The sequence below is a fragment of the Triplophysa rosa genome, linkage group LG9, assembly GCF_024868665.1.
Source record: "Triplophysa rosa linkage group LG9, Trosa_1v2, whole genome shotgun sequence".
NCBI classification, from domain to species: domain Eukaryota; kingdom Metazoa; phylum Chordata; class Actinopteri; order Cypriniformes; family Nemacheilidae; genus Triplophysa; species Triplophysa rosa.
Window position 1 is genome coordinate 5,038,515 of NC_079898.1, and position 25,664 is coordinate 5,064,178.

General features: G+C 38.2%; 3 protein-coding genes across 5 annotated transcripts in view; 1 reads left to right on the forward strand and 2 right to left on the reverse strand.

Moving 5' to 3' along the window:
- agpat5 (1-acylglycerol-3-phosphate O-acyltransferase 5 (lysophosphatidic acid acyltransferase, epsilon)) overlaps positions 1-6,335 on the reverse strand; it is a 20,820-nt gene extending 14,485 nt beyond the window's left edge. Inside the window, exon 1 of one of the 2 annotated variants that reach the window (XM_057341593.1) lies at positions 5,546-6,335. In XM_057341593.1, the coding sequence (XP_057197576.1) occupies positions 5,546-5,764 (219 nt within the window). In that variant the 5' untranslated portion in view covers positions 5,765-6,335. The remainder of the gene's footprint in view (positions 1-5,545) is intronic. The other variant, XM_057341594.1, reaches the window with a different exon arrangement.
- The window catches only part of angpt2a (angiopoietin 2a), a 34,470-nt gene continuing 8,812 nt past the window's right edge, over positions 7-25,664 (forward strand). Inside the window, exons 1-6 of one of the 2 annotated variants that reach the window (XM_057341591.1) lie at positions 7-1,153; positions 1,365-1,588; positions 17,101-17,741; positions 22,410-22,565; positions 24,539-24,660; positions 24,841-25,067. In XM_057341591.1, the coding sequence (XP_057197574.1) occupies positions 17,346-17,741; positions 22,410-22,565; positions 24,539-24,660; positions 24,841-25,067 (901 nt within the window). In that variant the 5' untranslated portion in view covers positions 7-1,153; positions 1,365-1,588; positions 17,101-17,345. The remainder of the gene's footprint in view (positions 1,154-1,364; positions 1,589-17,100; positions 17,742-22,409; positions 22,566-24,538; positions 24,661-24,840; positions 25,068-25,664) is intronic. The other variant, XM_057341592.1, reaches the window with a different exon arrangement.
- The window catches only part of mcph1 (microcephalin 1), a 42,127-nt gene continuing 25,249 nt past the window's right edge, over positions 8,787-25,664 (reverse strand). Inside the window, 2 exon segments of the mRNA XM_057341590.1 lie at positions 8,787-9,087; positions 10,383-10,620. Of these exon segments, the coding sequence (XP_057197573.1) occupies positions 9,035-9,087; positions 10,383-10,620 (291 nt within the window). The 3' untranslated portion in view covers positions 8,787-9,034.

Below are 25,664 nucleotides of genomic sequence, written 5' to 3' on the forward strand. Positions count from 1 at the left end.
TGTGTGTGTGTGCGTGCGCATCCGTGTGTGTGTGTGTGTCTCTATGTCTATGTGTGTTAGTACGTGTGCATATTGTGTGTGTGGAGTGTTTTGTATGTGGGTATGTCTGTCTTCTGTGTTTTCAACCTTTTCTTGTTTTTGCAGGTACAATTTTAATTATTTTGCTTATAGTCAATATGTCTCATGTACAGCTGCTTTGTAACAATGAAAATTGTAAAAGTGCTATATAAATAAAGTTGAGTTGAGTTGAGTTGAGTGACTGACCGCTTTTATTGACAAACTTCAGAAAATAAAACGGTGTCTGAGCTATAGTGTGACGAATGCTTCACTTTGGGTTTGATATCAATATGCCCACGTCACACTTAACCCCGAAATTAAGAGAGAAAACAGGACATTATTTTGCATACAGAATATAAAGCACATTTGCAGGACAATCATTTTTGGGCACAGCAACATCATTCAACGATGCTGACAATTGAGTCATTCATTCATTTATTGTTTCACAAAAGAACGATAAAAGAACAAAAGTGTCTGTGTTGTCTCTGACAGAGATTACTGTACTATAATGTTTATGAATCGAGCAACTGTTAAGGTTTCTGGGCTGTGGCTGATTTTTGATTTCACAATCTACAAACTCAACTCGATTTCTTATTCACAACCAGGATGTAAGACTTATCAGTTCCATTTAGTCATACATTGATTTTGATAAAAGCATATTGCTGTAAAATGTTATCACTATAGTGAGATACTGTTGCTGACGTTTTCTGAAACTCACCTTGCTTGGTGACTTTTACAACTGACTTTGATGAACTTGATTTACAGGCTGGCCTAGATATTTTACAGCAGAGGGGTATGAACATAAAAGCATTTTACACTTAAAGTTTATATTTTCCCCCACAGAGGACATTTAATCTTAAAGGAAGGATTGTTATAGACCTGAACCCTGTTTTAGGACAATAATAAAGAAATTGCTTTTAAATATGATTGTGAACTGGACATAGTTTTAGCTTTGACTGTTGGTTGAACAACAGCTAAATGATCATGGCTTTTCTTCAGACTAGGAATCAGCTTAGGCATGAGAATACCAAAGTAACATCAGCAGTAAAACATCAGCATCTGCAGTTACAGGCTCTCTGAGATCAATAAGAAACAGGTAAGAATTTGTTATTACTTTCATTTAAGATCGAGTATCATGCTATGTCACGACTATGTCACACATTCTGACTTCTTTACACTATTAAACGTGCTGGCTTCTCATGCTTAACATGGTTAACCTGTTAAAAAACGAGTTGGACGTATGACGTAGTATTTCTGTGCTTGTTTCAGAAAGTTTTTTATAAGTCTGGATCCCTGTTTCGTAACAGATCCTATTCCTTTTATTGGCCATTCTCCCAGCAAAGCATGGCAAGGTGAAAGAAAGAGCCCGCCCATGCACCAAGTGACGAGCGATAGGAAGACCCGCTTATCAAGATTGTCTGCACTGTGTCAAGATTGGCTGCGCTGTGTCAAGATTGGCTGCGCTGTGTCAAGATTGGCTGCGCTGTGGGCCTGCAGCTACAGCTCGTTACTCTTGCGATCGTGAGAGAAGGTGAGGTGTTTCTTTGTTCATGGCATTTCAGTGATGGATGTTATATAAACGGTGGATATAACGCTGGATTTGGAGATAGTTTGAAACTGATAGATGGCGCGGTCCCAGTGCTAAAAGATGCTGGACATGAACCGCACACGGTAAGTCAAACTGAGTCATATTAGTGTTGTCAAAAGTACCGGTACTTCGGGTCCAAGTCGGTACCTAAAAATAAAATAGTTGTCGGTACCTAATTTTCACAAGACCCGGTAGTACCGACGTACCGGGTCAACCGGGTACTGATGCTCTGTCTGACAGGTTGTCAGTCGGAAACTTTTCATAGACGCAACAAGACGTGATGAGCGGATAAGCGCGGCTCCGATCCACAAGAGACGCGCACAGAAATACTTCAGATTAAAGTCATATCACGAAGAAAACGAACAGAGTTTTGTGGTGAAACGAGGAAGCATCCGGATTTAAGTTAACAAGTTCAAGCGGTAAGTTTCAAATTCTGTTCGCGTTTGCATTATGAATGTTGTATCATATGTTAAGTTAAAGGTTACGTCAAAATAAACATCCCTGTTTGCGTGTTAATTTGTTAGCGCCAATGCTAATCCAGTCAAGTGTCCTTATTAACCATTTAATGCTTTTATAACTGTAATGGAGTAAAATAATGGGAGGACAGGTGGGGTTTACAGTACCTATTTTATTTAGGCCTATCATACTAACTGTATGACTAGCAATGTGTATGTCTTGGATGGATAACTCTATTAGGTTTAAAAAGCCACATTTAAACTAAAGAAAAATATATCTGTTGCATTTATTATTTTAATATACAGTTACCTTAATGTAAGTAATCTTGTGTAAATGCAGTATTAAAAACTGAGGTTTGTTGTAATATTGCATATGCATGTTTGTTCAGTCAGTTGACTTACTGAAGTTTATTCTATTTGTCTTCTACAGCAGCAGACTGAGGAGGATGTTCATCAGCATGAAAGACCCCAGTGAGCACACAACAGTTTCAGCAACAATTAACTTATACTTCATGTATACAAAATGGCATTGCTTTCTATACATTTATATTAACAATGAGCTTTATTAATAAAATTGTGTTTCAATTAGCATGTACTGGTGTTTTGCTTTGGTACCGAAATTGGTACCGAGAACCGTGGAATTTTACTGGTATTGGTACCGACTACTGAAATTTTGGTACCGTGACAACACTAGTTATATATCATTCAGGTTACTCTTCATATTTTTAACTCATGTAGCTGATAACATTGGACATATTAGTCGACAGTGTCTTTTGAATTCACGAGTTCATTATCAATGTCTTTTTGGTTAGGAATCGCTTCACTGTGTCAACTTAAACTTGACATGTGCTTACACACAGTTTGTGTGCAGTCCTGTATTAGACTGTTGTACCTTGTTGTACAGCTCCCTATGAACTAGGGCTGTCACGATTATGAAATTTGACTGACGATTAATTGTCTAATAAATCATTGGATTATGACGATTAATTGTCTGTTTTAGGGCTTTGACGATTATGACGATTAATTGTCTGTTTTTGAGCTTTGACATTTAATTCTCATACATTTTTGATTCAGCGATTGAAACGACCATATTGTTCTGAATACAAGACTGATTTGTTTTTTTCTTGGAAATACATCGGAAAAAATTGGGTCATCATATATTAAGGTTTAGGCTTTTACCTGTCAATAATACAACCGCCAAATACTTGTAAATTAAGTAAATTGATCAGGTGTAATTGAAGCCACCATTAAAATGCTATCAGTCATAGAAAAGCTTCTAGTCTGTTTTTTTCTCACTTGCAAGACTACAATAAAATTTTACTTGTGTGTTAATGAAATTTTGGTAGACTGGTTTTCACACTGAGATTTGCTTAAATAATATTAAATTGTACTGCAGGTAATTTGTATGTTTTATGTTTTTTTTTAAGTGATTGTTTGTGGTGGTACATTTTACAAGTATTACCATGCTTTAGTAACAATAATACACTAAAATATGCAATATGCAGATGCACTACAGCTCCCCCTAGTGTCTTCTATAGAGATGTGAAATAATTGCGATGATCTGAAACCATCGCGATGAGGTCAAACAATCGCATGAGACGATTATTTAATAACGTGACAGCCCTAGCTGCAACTAATATAGTGTTGTCAAAAGTACCGGTACTTCGGGTCCAAGTCGGTACCTAAAAATAAAAAAGTTGTCGGTACCTAATTTTCACAAGACCCGGTAGTACCGACGTACCGGGTCAACCGGGTACTGATGCTCTGTCTGACAGGTTGTCAGTCGGAAACTTTTTATAGACGCAATAAGACGTGATGAGCGGATAAGCGCGGCTCCGATCCACAAGAGATGCGCACAGAAAACTTCAGATTAAAGTCATATCACGAAGAAAACGAACAGAGTTTTGTGGTGAAACGAGGAAGCATCGGATTTAAGTTAACAAGTTCAAGCGGTAAGTTTCAAATTCTGTTCGCGTTTGCATTATGAATGTTGTAGCATATGTATAAGTTAAAGGTTACGTTAAAAAAACTCCCTGTTTGCGTGTTAATTTGTTAGCGCCAATGCTAATCCAGTCAAGTGTCCTTATAACCATTTAATGCTTTTATAACTGTAATGGGGTAAAATTAATGGGAGGACAGGGTGGGGTTTACAGTACCTAGTATTTATTATAGGCCTATCTGAAATCTATGTGCTAGAAAACTACATACTAACTGATGACTAGCAATGTGTATGTCTTGGATAGATAACTCTATTAGGTTTAAAAAACCACATTTAAACTAAAGAAAAATTATCTGTTGCATTTATTATTTTAATATACAGTTACCTTAATGTAAGTAATCTTGTGTAAATGCAGTATAAAAACTGGAGGTTTGTTTTAATATTGCATATGCATGTTTGTTCAGTCAGTTGACTTACTGAAGTTTATTCTATTTGTCTTCTACAGCAGCAGACTGAGGAGGATGTTCATCAGCATGAAAGACCCCAGTGAGCACACAACAGTTTCAGCAACAATTAACTTATACTTCATGTATACAAAATGGCATTGCTTTCTATACATTTATATTAACAATGAGCTTTATTAATAAAATTGTGTTTCAATTAGCATGTACTGGTGTTTTGCTTTGGTACCGAAATTGGTACCGAGAACCGTGGAATTTTACTGGTATTGGTACCGACTACTGAAATTTTGGTACCATGACAACACTACTAAATACTCTTTGAAGATACGACGTACGCAATACTACTGTATAGGCACTCAAGATTAATATGAGATTGGCAGAAACTGCGTGTTACCCCATCTTTAATGACAAGTGCTGTTACTTCATATCGGTGGATCACAACCTTTTTGACTTCAAGGCCTCCCATCGCCCACAACAATATTTAAAACGTTTTAAACATTGACTTCATTAAACATGGATTTAATGCCTTCATGTTCAGAGGTATTCCTATTTTGCTGCAAAAACCTAATTCAATTTCTCTAATAATTTACTCATACTCATGTCAATGTCACACCTGTATGAGTTTTTTTTTGTTCTGCAGAACACAAAAGAAGATATTATAGAAGAATGTCGATAGCCAAACAACATTGGTACCCACGGACTTCCATTGCATTGACACAAAAACATTTCTCAAAATATCTTCTTTTGTGTTCAACAGAAAAAAAGAGTCATAAACAAGGTTTGAATGACATGAGGGTGAATAAATAACGACATCAATTTTGGGTGAACAATCCCTTTAATGTATATATTAATGTGGTATAAGAACAGATTGACTCAGGGGTAGTGAATGACAATGTGCTGCATCATTTTGACACAACGAAGACAAAAATAACTCAAAATTATTCAAGAAATGATTACCCATACGTGCACAATGGCTCAGTGTTTTACTTTTGAATGTGTTTTCCAACATGAAGTGATAAAGTGATGACAAACAGTACACACTAACCTCCACGCCCGTGTAATTCTCAAAGAAGAACAGGACCATGCTCTGATAGAATGAATACGCCCGATCATCCACAGTGTGATAGAGTCTGGAGGGCAGGAGGACAGACAGCAGCCTCCAGGCGCTCCAGGACAGCACGTAAGCCGGAGCGGTGCCCAGCATCACGGCCGCCGGGAGCCAGTAACGCAATGAATACGTGTGCACGACCAGAGACAGCAGCATTTTCACCCCAAACACTAAGAATCCCTGGAAAACTGAAACTTTAACTGCGTATCTAACATGCACTGATGCCCAGTTTAATCCGATTTCAACAGCGATGTCGATCAGGAAGGCAAAAAGTCGATGCAAAATGTCACGCTTAACTTCCGGAAATTTCTCGCAGGTTGGACCATGACACCCCTGTCAATGCACCCAGAGCACTCTCTCAAGTGTCAGCGTCATCAAGTCTTTCACATTAACAGATACGAAAGGCGCATTTATATAGAGAAACACTTTGCACAAACTGCACACTTCACTTTCGGTTGCAGTATAAGTTACTAAAAAGACACTAGAAGAAGTAACGTTACAGTAACGTTAGATGTCAGTGAATGTTTCACTTGCAGGACCTTCTGAGGAACAGTCCTACTATACAAAACTCAAACTGATCTAAACACACAGCTGTGTTAACTACTGCTGCCGCTGATTCAACGCCCAAACAACATATAAACAATCGCGTTATCTTACACACTTGATCGGTGGCCACATTTCTTACTCCCAAAGTCACACACGGCTTTCAGAGTCTCCATATTGCAGCGGTGTCATCAGCCACGTGTGTATATTCTGCACAGTGATTGGCTGCGGCGTGAGTTCCGGGTATGTGACGGTTGCTACGACGACGCCTCCCTGCAGCTGTAAGCACGTGCGAGCTGGTACCTTCGCTCAGTGCACAGTATTCACGAATCCTTCTACGACTGCGTAGCTAGTTTCGTGTCATTGCTTAAATGAGTGAAAACAGGGCTTTTAAATAAAGAAAACAGAGAGTTAACACTGCTTTGTTTCCTTCATAGAACATCCGGTCACGTAACCACACGCTGTTGATTAGCAAATACTTATTTTTTATTTTTTGGCATTTCCATTCGGTCTAAGAATTGGTAGTTTCAGCCTCAGACGTCACGCCCACGGACCGTTAGCTAAACGTCTGATGCATAAGGCAAAAAAGTCTGATGCATAAGGCACACTTTTCTGGAAACACTTCAGCACGTTCGAAGTCGTCATCTGATTGGTTGAATTTCACAGGATTTCCGGGAGACGTGCGTGTCGTGTTCTTTAACCGTCCGCCTGGAAACAACACGAAGCCGTCTGATATAAGTAAGCTCAGCTGGCGTGTTTACAGTGGTGGCTATAAGAATTCATAACAATCGACTAAACGCTTGGTTCTTAAAAGTATGCGAGGATAACGGCATAAACTTATAATTATTTTGTTGCTGTTAACTTTTGACACGTTCGTGAATGTAAACCGGTCTGTTACTGCGGCGACATTTCCACGCCTCTAAACATGACGCGGCACAAAACGAAACGTAATTGGTTGCTTTACCTGTCAGTCATGGCCTCTTGTGCGGGCCTTGGCCTTTCCTTATAAATGTATAAGGTTACTTGTAGATTTTTTTATTAAATTTGTCTAAAATATTATCGCTTTTTAAGAACATCTTTTGTAAAGCATAGCCTAAATGGGATTGTAATAATGCAAAAAATAATGATGACACATTTTTTCATTTTTGGGTGAACTATCCCTTTAAGTTCCATGTTAAAATGTAGTGCTAGCGTGGGGACACATAACAAATGCAGTGTTTAAGTTTCATGTTTTAAATTTCAATTAAGTTTAATAATACAATGCATTTTAAAGTTAATAATTATGCATTTTTAAATATTTGGCCCTGTGACAGAAATATTACAGATTTGGTGAAATGACCCTTACCAATTAGGGAGTGGGGCGGCTTGTTGGTTGTGGTTCGGGGCGTTTCATTTGTTGGGACTGTGTGGGTCTGGTCTGGTTGGTCTTGTTTTGTGGTCGATGTCGGACAACGGAGGAATAAAGTTAATTATGCCATTACTACTTTTCCCTGGTTGTTCCTCTGTTGTCTGTTGTTGATCGCGGAATGGGACCGGGTTGGACCTGCACGGTTTCGGCGGGTGGGGCTTCCTGGGTCGCGGCTCTCCCTGTTCTTCGTGGACGTTGCTCGGTGGCTTTGGTCGGGGTCAGTGAGTGCAGCTATGACACGTCAGAGGAGATCTGGCCCTCCCGGCTGAGCCTGGTTTCTCCCGAGGTTTTTTTTTCTCCATTATTCAGCATTGGAGTGTGGGTTCCTCGCCACAGCAGAGCAGTGCAGTGTTGGCTTGCTCACCGGGAGACTGCATTTATTTATTAGATATTATTTATTGTAATGATCTTGCTTGGTCTATAAACACCATGCACTGTGCTGTGTTTTACCTTTCTGTGTTTTTCTTATTTGCTCCTGTAAAGCTGCTTTGTAACAATGCACATTGTGAAAAGCGCTATATAAATAAAATTGAATTGAATTTGGTTCAGGTTTAGCCTAAAGAGTCCACAGGAGTTTCAGTGCTGAATTTTATGTTTCTCTTTTGTGGTTGTATTTTGTATGATACGGAGTAACTTTCGAATATGAGCTACTGTATGTGGTCTGTTTTTATGTCATCCACCTCAGCTTTACACTGCATTTACGTGCTATAGGAATTATAATAAACTGCAGTTTTTGACTATGCACATAAATTATAACTGAGAAATACATTTCTGATACAGTGCTGGCGATGTACAGCCATAAAGTACTACTGCTCCTGTATTGCTATTATTAAATATATTAATTTGTATGCATATTATAATGCATTATCATTAATGGTGAGGAAAAGCATTACAATATTTGTTATATTTGCTATAATGTATCAATGTTTAATGTCACCACAGTCATTTCTGAAAGTCTGTTATAAATCACTAAAACAACTGATTTATGTTGTATGTTCACAAATCAGACATCACTGCAGTGAAATGAAATGTTGCTCACATATGAAGTTTGTTGTGTATTAACAGACAGATAGCTTCAGTAAAGTTCCTTATTTTTAGCATCAATGATATTTACATAGTTTTGTAACCATAATAAATTCACAATCTTTATTCAGATCTAAAAGTGTCCTCATCCCTCTCTTTGCAATGTATGTTCCATTAGCTTTGCATTATAACATTTATTTGAAGCATGTTTCACAGTTTATAGACAGTTTTATTAAACGTTTATACGTTTTGTTTGTTAAACAAAATAACAACTTAAAATACATATTTAAAAAAAAAGAGACAAAAATGACATACAAAACCTGCACTTTAAAGTGTCAGACACAAGAACATTACAAAAAAGTAGCTAAACATGAAAAAAAAACATCCACACTTCCAAACTACAAGGATTTCACATTGACCATCATCATCATCACTGATAATCACATTGATCTTCATTCCAACACATAGTTTTCATATGGGAGTAGTGTGAGATGGGTGACACTGTCTGAAAAAAGGGTTATGTAAAACAGAGCACATTAAAATGACTTATATTAGAATATACTTTTCTGTTTAGTTACATATTTTACATTCACAATTTAAACAATATGATGTACAGTATATACAGAGCATATACAGCACAGTAAACAATACACTAGTATTCTGTATCGATATAAGGCCTGGTGCATTTGTGGCGGCTGGTCAATAGGGGGCGCAGGGGCGCCGCCCCAACAAATTATCCAGAGAAGAAGACTGTAAAAGTGCCAAATAATAATAATTCATTGATACAACATGTTAAATTGTTCTCTGATATCTATGTGGCTTTATAAAGTGCAAACATTATCCAGAAACGGTTTACATGTACATTTACAACCCTAGGACTTGTCCCTAGAATGAAAAGGTCTGTTATTGCCTTATTTGGAAGGGTCATGAAAAATAATGTTGAGCTCTGCTCTGATTGGCTGTTTCCTGTGCGGCTCATGCCAGTAGCTCACACAGCAAACATATCGCTACTGTCAGACGTGAAATAGAAGAAGTGGATTAAATCACTTCTAGCAGTAGGGGTTGTAATGGCAATATAGTCGGAATTTCCCCCTTTTTAAATCTGTATCAAAACGCTGAGCGAAGCCTGCTTGATGTGGTCCCAGGTTCAAAAAACTGTCCCTTTCGCTTTGGTCACGTGACTCTCGCTGCTCTGTGCTGCAAATTGCATTGTAAACAAATATAAACAAGGCTAAAGGGGCATATAAACTCGCACTATACAGATCAGACGCGTCAGACTTTATAACTGTGCAGCTCGCGCTGTTTAAAGAAGACGCTCAGCTTGCGCAGACCCGCCTGACTTTATAACTGTATAAAGAAGATGCGTGTCTACGCAGCTTGCGTTGTATCTCATAACGCTAAACAGGGTTAATCTCTCTATGGTCATTATTAACAATTCCAGAGTTTCCTTAACAATCCATACACTACTATCAATAGTGAATTGATAAACTAGAAAATACTGCATTATACCTTAATATTTACTATGGTACGGTTCGAAAACACTGTAGCATCTAGGAATTTTACTACGGTTTACTATATTAAATAATAAAGTATACTGTAATATTTTCATTTGGACTGGCACCTTATTGCTGTTTATAAACACCATTACATGCTTTGATAGTTAAACCTTTTTTTTTTAGCTAAGCAGTGATGATACGTTTACATCCCATGTCAAATGATTTGTTGCGCCCCTTCAAAAAACTTGTGCACCAGCCGCCACTGGTTTGTGGTACATTTTGAATAATCAGTACGTCATCTTACCTAAAACCCACTGTTCAGATAGACTACGGCTCCCTTCTGGTTTCTTGCCATTATACTCTCCGATGCAGATTCCTGCCTGTCGCACGCTCCGGCACACAGTTCCTCCACACAGTTGAATGAGCTCTGTTAGACTGCTGCAGGGAGGCTGCGAGTGCGGCGAAACAAACATGGGAGGCTGATCCTGGAACAGATCCTGCTGATGCTCCCCAGCTGACAGATGCTGCTGTAGCCGGCATATCTGCCATAGAAGAGAGAAATGTTTAGTACACCTGAAGGTCTGTTTTTCAAGAGTGAGTACAGAGAACAAGTAGACTCTGGAATACTCTGGAAGAAGTGGGGTTGAAAGAGAATACAGTATATGATGACACAAGTCAAAATATCAAACATTTAGTAAAAGTAAGCAAAAAAAAAATTCACTACCGTGCAGGCCTGACCAGATCAGCCTGGGAGACCGGCTTAGGCTGTGTTCAGACTTGACTTCTTTTTTGAAGCTGCTAGCGTGTGTTTTACATTATAATCCTATGGAGTAAACAGTGTTTTCAAAAAACTTCCTGAGCGTTTTTTTAAACGCCAGCGCCGGTGTCTTTTTCTGCAGTTCAGAGCGTCTTTTGAGGTTGCAAAAAGTTCAACATTTCTGAAAAAAAAATACCCTACGTCAAGTTCCTTTTCCCCAGCTAACAACATGCAAGGAACGTGGTTGGTCGAGAAGGCTCCAGCTCAAAAAATTAAATGGCGGCCGAAACGCCTGTTGGAGCATAGTTTTGTATAAATGTATGTTTAATTTTCATTTTCAACAACTTCTGATTGCATTTCTAGCAAGGAATTAGTATTGTAGTTTTTAAATATGTGATTAGTTATTGGAAAGGCGCTCTGTTTATAATTCAAATCTTCCGTGACTTACGTTACGCTGCCTATCTGTTTCTCTGAGCTGCCTCCGAGGTGCACAGACACTGCCTCCGAAGTAATGGCGTTCGGCTGCTATTTGTAACCAAACGCTGCCAGCGTTAAAAACAAAAAGCACGGCCTGAAAGTCTGAACACGGCCTTAGGTCGTTTTTTTCAGCCAGGAATGTTCCCTAAAGAAACAGTTCATCCAAAAATCTTAGTCATGTTCATCTAAAAATGACTTTAGCACTACCTTTATGGCCGTTACAGAACTTTAATGTTTTGTTAATTCTATTCTATTGTATGAAACCATTTTCTTTTGAAAAAAGAATCTTCATAATGTCTTATTTTAACAAATCCACGGTAGAAAGAAAATGGCATGAGTTTGTGTAAATGATGACAATAATCATTTTTGGGTGAACTATTCCTTCAAGCCTGTATTAAGTGGGTCTTAATAATCTGTAGGAGGCCTTTAATTAGTTATTCGATGCAAAAAATACATTTGATATCATTACAAAAGCATTTTTATGTCACATGCAGTTGTGCATCTCTATCAAAAATGCGTCAGGAATGAGTTAAGCGTCCAAACGTTTTGCAGCAATCAGGAGGTGGCGGTACACCCTCCGCACATGAGTGATGGGAACGTCATTGTGTTGGGTATATGTGCATGACAAAGGTCTTGGGATGTTCACAGTTTGCAGTTGATCAGGGTAATACATCAAAGATTACACATAATGGCATCTTCTGCGCCTCGTTTGAGCTCCCAGGGCTCCAATCTGAGCGGGCTATTCTCTCTGTCCAAGTGCTCTCAATGGTGCACACTAACAGCTAGACTGCTGGCACGGCACACATTCACATCACTGTTGAGTGCGCTTGGGGGGGCGGGACTCTGGAGCGTGCTCCATGACTGCCATGGGTCAGTGACGAGGCTGAAAGGGACAATCTGCTCAGTTTTACAAATATGCCTGAGTGTGTTAAGCAGCTGAATAAAATAGGAATACGCTGAAACAATGTCAGGGAATAGTTTTAAAGTGCTGGACCATTTCAGACTTACGTTTTTAAGCTTCATTAGCAGAGGTGAAGGTAAAAAGTTCAGAACTGAAGGAATGCAGAACAACAAAAATGATCTGCTTCTTACAGAACTTATAAGGCCAATTCTTTATATACAATTTGTTCAACTACAAAAAGACGCCATCCATTTTTGGAACCGTGATTTGTTTCACCACTACGTATTCCAGAGGTACTGCTGTAAGTGAATAAACTTATTCACAAGTCAAATATAAATTGTGCCTATATTAAACATGATTTATTTATCATTTTTAATGGCTTAGTTGGAGTAAAGAATGCAAAGATGTAATCTAGGCAAAATCTGTGTGCCTTTAAGATGCTTACACATGAGACTTGTTTGTAATTTCCTCTTTCTAATATTTTCAAATGTGATAATAGTAATAATAAAGCATGTATATTCATAGAATCTACAATAGAAATATTTAATAGTAATATATAACACAATTATTATTTAATGTTAGAATAATCTACTGTTATGTCTGCAACCAGCAAGTAGGTCTCTAGCATAATGAAAGGAAAAAATCCTCTCACCAGAATAAAAGAGACAGAGCATTTGCACGCTGTAAACTCTGTTTAAGAAAAAGAAGGACATTGTGTAATTTCCTTCCTCCTGCAACTTCCTTCTTACATGAAATGATCAACACAAACAGAAGCCCTCCCACGCATGTAATGAGGAAAGGTGGTTCAGCCCCTGCACCTGAGTGACGACGGGCTTTTTCTCTGCATCCTCTCATGCGGCCGTGAAATAGATTTATATATGACACAGTGTGTCGAATGGAGCAGATGGCACTATATTGTGATTGGATGCAGAAAACAATGAAATTTAAGAAAATTATTTAGTGAAAATACAAGGGCCGGGACAAATGTGGTAATGTTTTGGTGGACATTTCAATTCTGCTCTTATCTTTCTGGGGACAGATAAAAGCCACTAAACTTGTGCATTTCCTGTCCCAGTGAAATAAAAAATGACAATTCTTATTTTTTCATGAAATATTGCAGCGTTTATAGTAAATAGCTTATCAATGTGGGTCGTTTTCTTTTTCAATTAATGTGTCCTCATAATCTGCAGTTAAAATCTGAAAATGCACATCCGCCCTGAAATGACTATTCATCTCAGATGACAAATTAGACGGCTTGGCCGGAGCATCCGTTAACTTCTCCCCTTCAACTGTCAGTCTGCTGTGCTGCCAGTTTTATTTCAAAATCAATGCAGCAGCTGTTTTTACACACCCAATCCATTCGCAGTGAAAAACGCAAGCCACGCCCACTAATTTTCTCCAAGGAAATTCCTTTTCACTCTGAAATGTGTCAGAATACGGAAGTAAAAATGATCACAACTTCCGGTTCACGGGGACTTTAACTTTATTACATCAGTGATGAACAGAGTAGATTTAAAATCGTATCTATGCATCATATCAAATATACAAGCTAGGGCTGAAACGATTCCTCGAGTAACTCGAGTAATTCGAATACAAAAAATCATCCGATGTTTTTGTTGCCTCGAAGCCTCGTTTAATCCATTTAACTACAGTACACACGGAGCACTGCGTTTCCCCACGGACCGTTATTACTGACGCACAGCCCGCTAAACTCTGTTCATGTTACAGGGCTCTCAAATCTCACGCATTCACCGTGAGACACACGCATTTTAGTCTGTTCACACGCTCACACGTATTTCTCATGCTGATAAATAAGTGACAGCTTATTGAAATGGTGAACTGCTATTTTACTGTTTTAGTCTATTTTGCGAGTGAAACTTGTTTTCCGTCTGCATTGAGTCCATCAAACTAGATCCGGACTAGTGGATGCCAAATCCTGTTATTTACACATGCCATCTGGCTGTTCTGCGTGAATGAACTGCACTTTATGAGGACATGAACACATGAACTTCATCTCCAGAGTTGCTCTGAGAGTTTATTTCAGAACATTTTACTGAGTGAAGCTAACACACTAAAAGATAAGCGTCTTCTGACGACCTGCCAAAATAAAAGTCCGGTTAACTAGTTATTTTTATGTGGACAAATATATTACTATTTAATAGTAAAAAGAAGAAACTAAAACTAATTTAGATAAACTAAATGCATCATGCATAAGTTGAAGTTAGTTGTTTACCTTTGAAATTATTCTTTTTATTTTTATTAATGTTTCTTATTTATACATTTGTATTAGGCCTATATTGCATTTTGAATGTAATATGGCAATGGAATGTACTAAATGGGTTTAGTTTTCACAGATATGAATGTATGCAATTTCAGCAATAAATATGTTAATTTTTCTAAAAAGGAAACAAATTAGCTGTTCATTTTAAGAGACCGGTTTTATTTTCTCTTGTATATTTAGTATTGCTCTTTAATAAAGAAAAAGTACTTATTATCCGAATACCCGATTAATCGATGGAAAAATCAGTAGAATACTCGAATACTAAAATAATCAATAGCTGCAGCCCTAATACAAGCCTTAAGACACTTTGATGTTGAATCTTGAATAGTTTAAATTTCCCTTTTTTAAAAACTGGCATGGCATTAGCAACACCAAGGTCATGGGTTCAATTCAAAGGCAAAAATGTTGGATATGTGGATATCTACCAAATGCACAAAAATGTATATTAAAGTTTTCACTTACATCAAGCGTTTTATATCAAAATAAGGACTATATCGTTGTGATATGACCCCTGTAAAAAACACAAACAAGGTATGATATGCTGCCATAATAAACGTTATATGTTATGCTTTTGCGTGCCAAAAAACCTACGATTTGTCAAAACACAAAAATGTCATGTTTGTTCCGGTGCATTTCCACTAAAAACTGTGACGCACTCTAGAGCGAATAAAAGCTTTGATGGTCATCATAAAGCAATGTTCTCTCAGGTGTCAATGGAAGTGACGACAAGGACGCATGATATCCAAGCAGAGGAGACACCCGAGGGGTTAACAGACAAAACATCCTCTGAACGGAATTATTTCCTCACACAACACCTGCCTTCCGCTTCCTTCATGTCAGTTTTTCAGCCCGATATACTGCATTATCATCTAAAATGAGAAATTGCTGCAATTCATCTTCAAAATTTAACAAAAAAGTATTGTAAACTGCTTGTCGAAAAATACAAAAAATACAGTAGGGTCCAAACGTCTGAAAATGCAGTTGTATTCCATATCATTTAGCATTCATTATTCAATCATTTAATTGCTGAAATATTTGTCAGGATTTGAATACACTTTAAACTAAATTGTTATGATGTGAAATAAGAAATATCTATGATTTTTTTATACCCAACTGTTTTTTATTCTAAATTGTAATAGAAATGTAATAATTTTACAGCCCCAACTTTTGGTTATCTGTATCTCTTTTAACGAATTTAAAAGTATTCATGTAGCTCGACTGATAAAGCATTGCATTAACAGCGCAAAGGTCACGGGTTTGAACCCCAGTTCCCAGAGAACTCACAAACTGATAAATTGTAAAGCTTGTGTAGCTTTGAATGCTGAAAGTCACTTTGGATGAAAGCATCTGGCAAATGGAAGAATGAAAACATAAACGTATAAACATCTACAAAACTAAAGGTGTGATAATTCAATAATAATAATTCAAAAGCAAGTAAAAGGCTTTAATGCAACCGCAAACATCTGATACTATGACAAAACAAATGTCAAAACACAACCATCTGCTGCTCCGGTCCAAGAAACGGCGATGTGCCGGCAAGAAACGCATGACCATATCAGACGATGTGCGAGGAATTTATCAGACGATATGAGAACTGAGAATGAATATTTTTAGCTGTTCCATTAACAGGGATCAGGAATCATACTAAAATGACATGAGAAGGGCTTTTACAAATGTCATCTCACTGAGAGCCAGATACTTTCATAAACAATCTGCCTTTTAGATTTTCTTCCCAAACATATTCCAGGAATTAGGTTAATGTGACGTTTTTCATGAGAAACAGCATTAGTACATCAATCATTTATTCAAAGGATTTGACTAAAAACATTTATGAATTTAGAATTTCTTAATATTTGTGGCCCTGGACAACAAAACCAGTCTTTCGTGTCAATTTTACAGCTGAATAAACAAGCTTTCCATTGATGTATGGTTTGTTAGGATATGACAACATTTGAACGAGATACAACGATTTCAAACTCAGGAATCTGAGGGTGCAAAAAAAATCCTTAGCCTAGCATATTACTCATAAAAATAAAGTTTTTTGATATATTTATGGTAGGAATTTTACAAAATATCTTCATGGAACATGATCTTTACTTAATTTCCTAATGATTTTTGGCATCGCAGAAAAAAACAAAAATGTTATGTTGGCTTTTGCCACAAATATTCCTGTGCTACTTAAGACTGGTTTTGCAAAATCTTACGATGTTGAATATTGATCGCTTGTATAAAAGGATCGAAGATGGCAAATATGTTACTTGCACGTGTTCTAGAATCCAAAAAGGGGGTTTTCTCTCCATTTTACCCCAACACTTGCTTATTTTCAGTTTAAAGAAAAAAGTGGGGAATGAATGGTCCCGCCGAGAAACATTCAGGGGTATCTGTGCTTTGAAGAAAAGAATATGCAAGGGGAAAAAAGTTCAACGAAACGGGTCCACATCTGGACCTGTAGTCATATGGTGACACGGACATTGCCGAAGCTGCGTTACTTGAACTATACAGCTGCATCCTGAACTGCCCATCAGAGCCTTTAAGAAAAACACAAACACAGCCATTGTCGGCTCTCCTCTCCCGTCGACCTGACCCACTGTCATGTCTTTCTTTAGAGCACATGCAGACCAGAGGGGAAGTGTTTAATGAGAGCTCCTGTCTGGCTTGAGTGCTCTTCACGCTGCTGGATTGAGAAGCCACGGGTCATGGGAGGAGCCTGAATATCGGTCACACACGGAGGAGCCCACTAGACCGATGAGGGGTGAGTACGAGCCTGCGAGCGAGTGTCACTCTACCAGTGCCTCTGTGACACAGTCTCCTCCTACTCCTCTTGATGGCATATTAATGAAGCTCACACATAATGCCAGAGCACAATCCTGGGGCAGGAGAATCGAGTCATCTTTCTTCACCTACAGCTCCAAGAAGGGGAAACTTTCCTTGCACTGCTTGCACGAACACTATTGAAGACTTGATGAAAATGACCGGGATACTATTTAAGTTTTTTGCGTTGAGTTATTGCCTTTGTTTTGGAGAAGGAATTACGGAGAATTCAGAATCGACGGGGAAGAAACAGTACCAGATCCAGAACGGTCCATGTTCTTACACCTTTCTGCTGCCGGAGCCGCAGAACTGTGGAGGACCTTCAAGCTCCTACAACCAAGTTCAGCGTGATGACCTGGTGGACTACGACAGCTCGGTCCAAAGACTGGAACAACTGGAGAACGTCATGGAGAACAACACGCAATGGCTGCAGAAGGTACATTCTTCTTGTACATCAATGCACAGCAACACAAGTAGATTTTGCTTTCAAAAGCGTGTTAAATGTACAGATTGTATTTTGCTGCACACTCAGGTTTAATTTTGGAGTTGTTCATTGGGTTGTGGTTGAAAAACATTTTTACAACCTCAGGTGCACCACAAGTTGTTAAAGGCATACTTCACCCAAAAATGGAAATTCTGTCATCATTTACTCACCTTCGAGTTGTTCCAAATCTGTATGAATTTCTTTGTTCTGATGAACACAGACAAAGATATTTGGAAGAATGTTTGTATTAAGACAGGTTTTGCCCCCCATTGACTCCCATAGTAGGAAAAAATACAATGGTAGTCAAAAGTGCCCCAGAACTGTTTGCTGTCCTACATTCTTCAAAATATCTTCTTTTGTGTTCAACATAACAAAATAAATGACGCAGTAATTTTTCCTACTATGGGAGTCAATGGAGGCTAAATCTGTTTGGTTATAAGCATTCTTCCAAATATCTTTCTCGGTGTTCATCAGAACAAAGAAATGTATACATATTTGGAACAACTCAAAGGTAAATGATGACCTTTTTTTAACAACCCGTCCAAACTCATGACAGCCACTCTATTGACAAAATACATTTGCTTCTCTGCATTTATTTATAGTAGAATGGACTTCTCATTGCTGCGCATCCCCCAATTTTTTTCTGTATTTTTCTTCTCTACCAGCACATCTATAGCAGACAAACAAAACTAACCAGTGTGAAATTTATTTGTTTGTTGGAAAAACACACTTCTACAACATGCCGTTTTATCCAGCTACAGTAGCAAACAGCTGCCGCAAATACTGTACACATGTTGATGATGGTAACGTAACGTGATGAGGTTCAAAGCCAAACATTACAATGCAAAAGAAACATGCTGTTTTTGTAAACGGCTTAAAAGCCAGAGAACGCCATGACTTCAGCATGAGTTTCTCACAATGAAACAATGTCAGACGTTCACTCGAGCGGCTTAAAATCAGGAAACAGCACTGAGCACTTTTGTTTGAAGGAATAAACGTCATTCCTTTCAATGGCATCAGCGAGGCAGTGAAGATGAAGGGCCAGTCAAACATATCTCATTATATAAACTGACCAAAGCTTCTTTCATTGAATTCCAAGTGCTGGATTACATTAACCAGAAAAGACCAGCGCTTAAACCCAACCAGACTGACCAGACTGGGATGAAAGTTGGGTGTCTAAGGTTCACGTCAAGTTCAGGCTAAAATTGACATGAAACATTTACTGTACTCAAGCAACTAGAGATGGTGGATCTAATGCAAAATAAACAGTAATGACTCTTGAATATGTTGATTCTACTGATACAAATGGGGATTTCAGTATTACACATTATGTGTTAATGAGTGACTCACACAGTGTCACAGAGTAAAGTTAACAGATTAAGTGTTGCCACTGTTGTCTAAATTGGGCAACTTCTGTGGGTTAAAGGTGGAATTTTGTTCATCAACTGTCAATCTCACGCTAATATATTTATGAAAATAATGTTTTGGTATTTTGGGAAGGGTCATTGGGCGAATTTCTGGCTAGTCTTGATTGCCCATGGGCTGCGCTTTGATTAGGAATATCTGGCAACCTTGGGCAGAATGAACTGATCGGTTTAGTTCCACATTTTGGCTGTAATGGTTTTTGTCCTCATATGCAAGTAATCTGACCGGTTGAAAAGCACAGTAAATCTTTAATTCTGCTTAAAATGGATTGTTTTAGAGCAGGCTTTTAGGATAATGACCTGTTCTAATGGCACTGATGAAGGATCGACATTCGCTAATATTTTAAAGGGGTCATATGGCACGGACACATGCTTTTCTTTGTCTTTGGTGTGTTATAAGTTGCCCATACATGTATTAGACAAGTAAAATTGCAAATATTGTGTTAAATATAAAAATATTTGTGTTAAATATTAAATATATAAGTGTGGTAACAACACTTGAACGAATGCTCACCCAGACCTGCCTGAAACGCCTCATGTAACCACACCCCCACAAATCTACGTCAGTTGGTGGTAAGATTTGACTAAGACCACCCAAATGTTTACGCAAGTAAGGTGGGCGTACCTGTCAGTTCAACTGAAGTGGAACCTGATGTTCCAAATATGGTAAGAGGCGTCACATTTCCGTCACACGCTTGCAGTATTCCACCAATCACTACGCACTGGTTAACTGGCCAATCATAGCACACTTTGCTTTTCAGAGCAATGAGCTTTGTTAAAAATCTGCACGTTTCAGAGACGCGGGGCAAAGAGGAGATACAAACATGCACGGTATGTGGAAAATACAGCGTTTTTGAACCTTAAATCGTGTATACACATTGCATTACATCTAAAACAAACTATAATATTCGTTTTAGCCGTGTCATATGACCCCTTTAAAAAGACTAAAGCACTGCCATATTTCATTCAGATCAGTTAAAAAAACATTTGACTTTTATATCTTCCAAAATTAACAATATTTTGACAACTGTTTTTGAGGTCTTCTCCCAACAGCTGTGAACAGTATATTCTTCAAAATATCTTCTTTTGTGTTCTACGGAAGAAAGTCATAAAGGTTTGAAATGACAAGAGGCTGAGTAAATGATGACAGAATTTTGATGTTTGGGTGAACTATCACTTTAATCTGAGGTCAGAGGAAAGCACCTTTTTATAAATGGACCACTGCACAGAAGAATGTTACACTATAGGCATATCTGATTCATAAGTGGCCTAAACACTTTATTTATTTGTGCCGGTTAAACAATGTGTCAGTATGTGGCCGCGCTTTCCATGTAGATCGACACAAACAAGTTGGATTCTTCGGTCCAGGAATAAACAACTGATTAGATCACGAAGCATCAATGGAACGTCCTGCTCGCAGTTCCTTCGACAAATCATGACACCCTTCACGTGAACCCGTGCTCCACAAAACACGCACGATGAGAGGAAGACAAACAAAATCGACCTGATTACACAAGCTAAAAATATTCATACTACAGGGTCGTGACTCGTGACTGTAAATTGCTCTTCCGGACAAACCGAGCGAGTAAACAGCGAAAGACGCTCTAACTCGCGCAATTTTTTTCTTTTCAGCATTCTAGAAATATTTTCATTGAGGATGCAACTTGTCACTCATCATTTCCATCCTGTTTGTTTGAGCGTTGGCTGGTCTACCGCTCAGGAACTCAATGGAGGAAACCAACGTATGGATCGGAGGCTCAGACAGTGCTATATACAGCAATCGGCCTATTCTTTTACTTTATTAAAATATAAATTGTTTAAAATGTTGAGATCCAAAGGATTAGCCATGATAAGAACAAATTCGGAAAAAAATCACATAACGTCTTGACAGTGCCGTAGTTTATCATTTCAAGCAGCATTTTTTAAAGGAAATGACCACCTGCATGTACACTGAAGTTTATGTTGAGAAGCTTAACAAACAGTCTGCTCAACATTTGCTAAAAGAGGAAGAACTGCCTGCCAAGCACACATATTTCTTCAAAGTGGGGATTATTATTATGACAACTGACAGCTAAGATATGATTTGCCTTTTGACCTACTCGAAAAGGGGTCATGATGACTGACGATTGAGACGCCAGAAACAATTACTCCATTATAATGAGATCTGAACTCAATGCTAGTAAATTAAAGCACAGTGAGCCGGAACAAATCTGTCAGGATACTCAATAACTCTCATATTGAAATTCTAACCACTCACCCAAGGGTTAGTTCATAAAAAAAACAACATTCATTCTGTCATCGTTTATTCATCCAAATGTTGTTCCAAAACTATGGCTTAGTTTTGGAGAATGTATGAAACAGGCCATTATAAGATCTCACTTACTGATAATCTTCTTCACCCCCACAGCTTCTCATATGTGGTATTCACATGCGGTACATTTTCAAACATGCAAGATGTCAAGTTTGATGCTAGAGATGCTAAAGAGTTTTGGTCGGTTCCTCATACAAAGAACAGCATCCCTACTCTATGTCTTTAGAGTAGGGATGCTCCGATAACATTAAAAAAAAAAAATTCTGGTACTCGCCGATACAGATGCCTGTACTTTTTTACAACACAGTGAGACTAATAGACACAGAATAGCTTCATAATTACATACATTCGGAAAAAATAAATTTGATGCGCTTTTCACAAACTTTCAACGCAAGTTCTTTCAGTTCTGTCACATGAGGTATCGGTGCATTTTTACGAGTACGAGTACATGAGCTTAGTATCGGTTCATACACCTAATTTTTTCCTTTTATGCTTTAAAAATTTTATATTCACTTTGATTAAATTGAAAACAAGAGATATTATGGAATACATCTTCGTTCCACTGAAAATAGAAAGACATGAAGGTTTGGGTTGATCTGTGGGGTGGATAGTGGCCATTAAAGTTTAAACATGAAAGAGGAAAGGTTGCTTCGAAAAAACTTTTCATGTCAATGACATGGGATTTTAGATTGTGTCTTTCCGTTTTCTATATTCTTACCTAAGAATAGTATTAGACAGGAACAAACTCCATCTGCAAAACGTACATTCATCAGCTAAATACAATACCAGAACACTCCTCTCGCGCACATCTACAGTATATACATATAGAAAACAGACAGATGTGGCATCATCAGCATCTAATCACACGTCTGATGTCTTTCACAGCTGGAGAACTACATCCAGGACAACCTCAAACAAGACATGGCCCAACTCCAACACGACGCCGTACAAAACCACACGGTGACCATGATCAGGATCGGGACGAGTCTACTGAGTCAGACGGCTGAGCAGACGCGAAAAATCACTACTGTTGAAGCCCAGGTGAGCACTTTAGTTAAAGCGTGTACTTCAGTAAACACCAACTCTGTGTTAAAGCAAGTAAGATAGCTTGCAGTCTACTTAGGAAGCTGCATCTTAGTGGTCTCTCATATGTGACAGATTTAGACTGCTCGGTGCAATACACAAATGCATTATGGGATTTCATTCTCTGTGATGGTCCAACCTGAAAGCGATTTCTTATGAATTCGTAGGACGTTTATTGTAAAAGTCTAAGCTTTCAATAAAGAAGTCTTTAAGCACAGTCATCAAAATCCATTCAAAGATGTGAAACTGCAGTGAGTGCACCTTTAAAGTCCCAGTGAAATAAAAAATGACAATGCCTATTTTTTCATGAAATATTGCAGCATTTATTGTAAATAGTTGATCAATTTGGGTCATTCTCTTTTTAAAATGCGAGTGCCCTAGTTTAAATCAGAGTAATGACTATCCATCTTAAATGAGGTATGTTAGACGGCTTGGGCGGAGCATCCATTAACTCCTCCCCTTCAACTGTCAGTCTGCTGAGCCGTTGAATATGAGAGTTACGACACTCACATAGACCTCCACAGGAAGAATGGAATGCAGAAGTAACTCGCGTCATGGAGCGTACGATAGTTCCAAACATTGCACTGAAGCCCATTCATTTCAGTGTCTCCCTAACGGATTTGCTGTACATTTGGTGAAATAACTGCATAACTTACATTTTAACGAGATGGCAGTTGAAATTAAATGTTAAAATTAAACACAAAGACTGATCTTAAATTCACATCACACAAAGAACGCATATGTCTTTAGAGTAGGGATGCACCGATAACATTTTTTAAATACTTTTTTTCTGGTACTTGCCGATATCGATGACTGTACCTTTTTACAACACAGTGAGACTAATTGACACAGAATAGCCTCATAATTACAAACAACTCCACCTTAAATACATTCTGAAAAAATAAATAATTTGATGTGCTTTTCACAAACTTTCAAATCAAATTTCACAACAAATTTCAGTTAGTTCTTTCAGTTCTGTCACATGAGGTATCGATGCATTTTTAAGAGTACGAGTACATGAGCTTAGTATCGGGCCCGATACCGATACTGGTATCTGTGCATCCCTACTTTAGAGAACTTCAAAATTAGTACACAACAAAATGAAACACAAAGACTGATCTTATATTCACATTACTCCCAAGATAAAATGCTGCTATAAATGTCGTCAACGTAGTAATCAGTGTACACAATCTGCTAATATTTAGCAAAATTTATGCAAATACAGTTGCTGTTATCTGTCCCGCTAAAATCAATTTAAATAGGTTGACAGCATGGATTTGTTTGGAACTATTGAGGGCTCCATGAACCACGTGACCACACAGCGGTGAGATAGAGTGTCATAACACTCATATTCAACATTTCAAAATGTAATGGCTGTTATTACACATCCAATCAAATCGCAGAGAAAGACCAATGCCACGCCCACTATTATTTTCATTTAAAATTCCATTTCACTCTGAAATGCGTCAAAATACGGAAGTAAAAACAATCGCAACTTCCGGTTCACTGGGACTTTAACATCCAAATCACAAAATCTTCACACAAATCTTTATTCTATCATAAAAATATAATTGGACTGAAAGGTTCTTTCAGGCATTAAAAATGGTTCTCTCTCATCTCATTTGTTCTTGCATGTATCATGACTAAACACCATGAAGCATTTGCACTCTACGGACCAGTTGATTTTTGTGTTAACATTCTTTCTACACATACACATACAGTTGGAAGATGAGAAAACCTTCATTCAGTGAAAGTGAAACAAAGAAAAACACTAATGAAGATTTCATAGATGTTATTATATGAGCAGTCAGCAGTTTCATCCTTGCCAAATAGTTCACGTAATTACACATCTTTTCAAGGCTGTTGCAATTAAAGCCAAGTCTTATCTGAAAGCTTTCTGTGGGAAACACCGAGTCTTTTTTCATCTTTAGGTTATTAATCAAACAACTCGACTCGAACGTCAGCTTCTTGAGAACTCCATTTCCACCAGCAAACTGGAAAAAGATATTCAGCTGCAGATAAATGAAATCAGCAAACTGCATGAAAAGAACAGGTAATAAATACATAGTAAACACGGCAAAAGTCAATAAACAACACTCCATACGAGAGCTTTGCAACTCACACAAGGAATGCATATAAATTGAAGCTTGTATTAACCAACAATCTTTACTATATAGGGGGTATAATCCCCCCTTCCATGTTTTAAATGGTACTTCTCTGGGTTTACCCTCAGCTTCCTAGAAAAGCGAGTGGAGGAAATGGAAGGGAAGAGAAACACAGAGCAGGACAACTTAAAGGAGGAGAAAGAGCAGCTGAAGAAGCTGGTGGAGAAGCAGACCAGCATTATAAAAGAGATGGAGCAGCAGCTGCTCCGCGCCTCCTCTGACAACTCTGCCATGAAACAGCAGCAGCTGGAGTTGACCAACATCGTCAACAATCTAATTCACACCATCTCTCCGGGTAAGCCACCGGCCGCCTGTGTCAGTATTCCACTTATCACATGTGAGATCGGGGACAAAACAGACTCCCAAAACAATCTCATGCCAGCTCACCGCCAGCTGTTCAAATGTTTGGGAAAAAGGTTTGACAAAAATCAGACCGCTGCTTAGACAGAGAAAGATAATTATCACTGAAGTACAGAAAACACAACATGCTGTTTTTGTCATCGGTCCAGATGAACGACAGAGCCCGGGTACTGTTAAAAAAACGAAATGTTAAATCACCATCCAATACTTTCAGTATATGCAATAGATACTGTAAATCATTTTTGATCTGTATGATTTTATGTAAGGCAGTGGTCGCCAAACTTTTTGAGCCCATGATTCCCGACCTCGGACTTGATAAAAGGGAAGATCTACCACTCAAAAATTTGAAAATAAAAACAGCCCAGATTGAACCTCCAGCTTGAGGCCTTTTATTTAGCCTGTAATTGTGGGCCTATTTGAATGACCTGAAATTCTTTGTTCCACTTTGCAGATGCAACCAAGCAAACTTTGCCACTTTCAGTGGGCCAAAATGAGGTGAAAAACACCAATTCAAACACCAGTTCAAAGACTT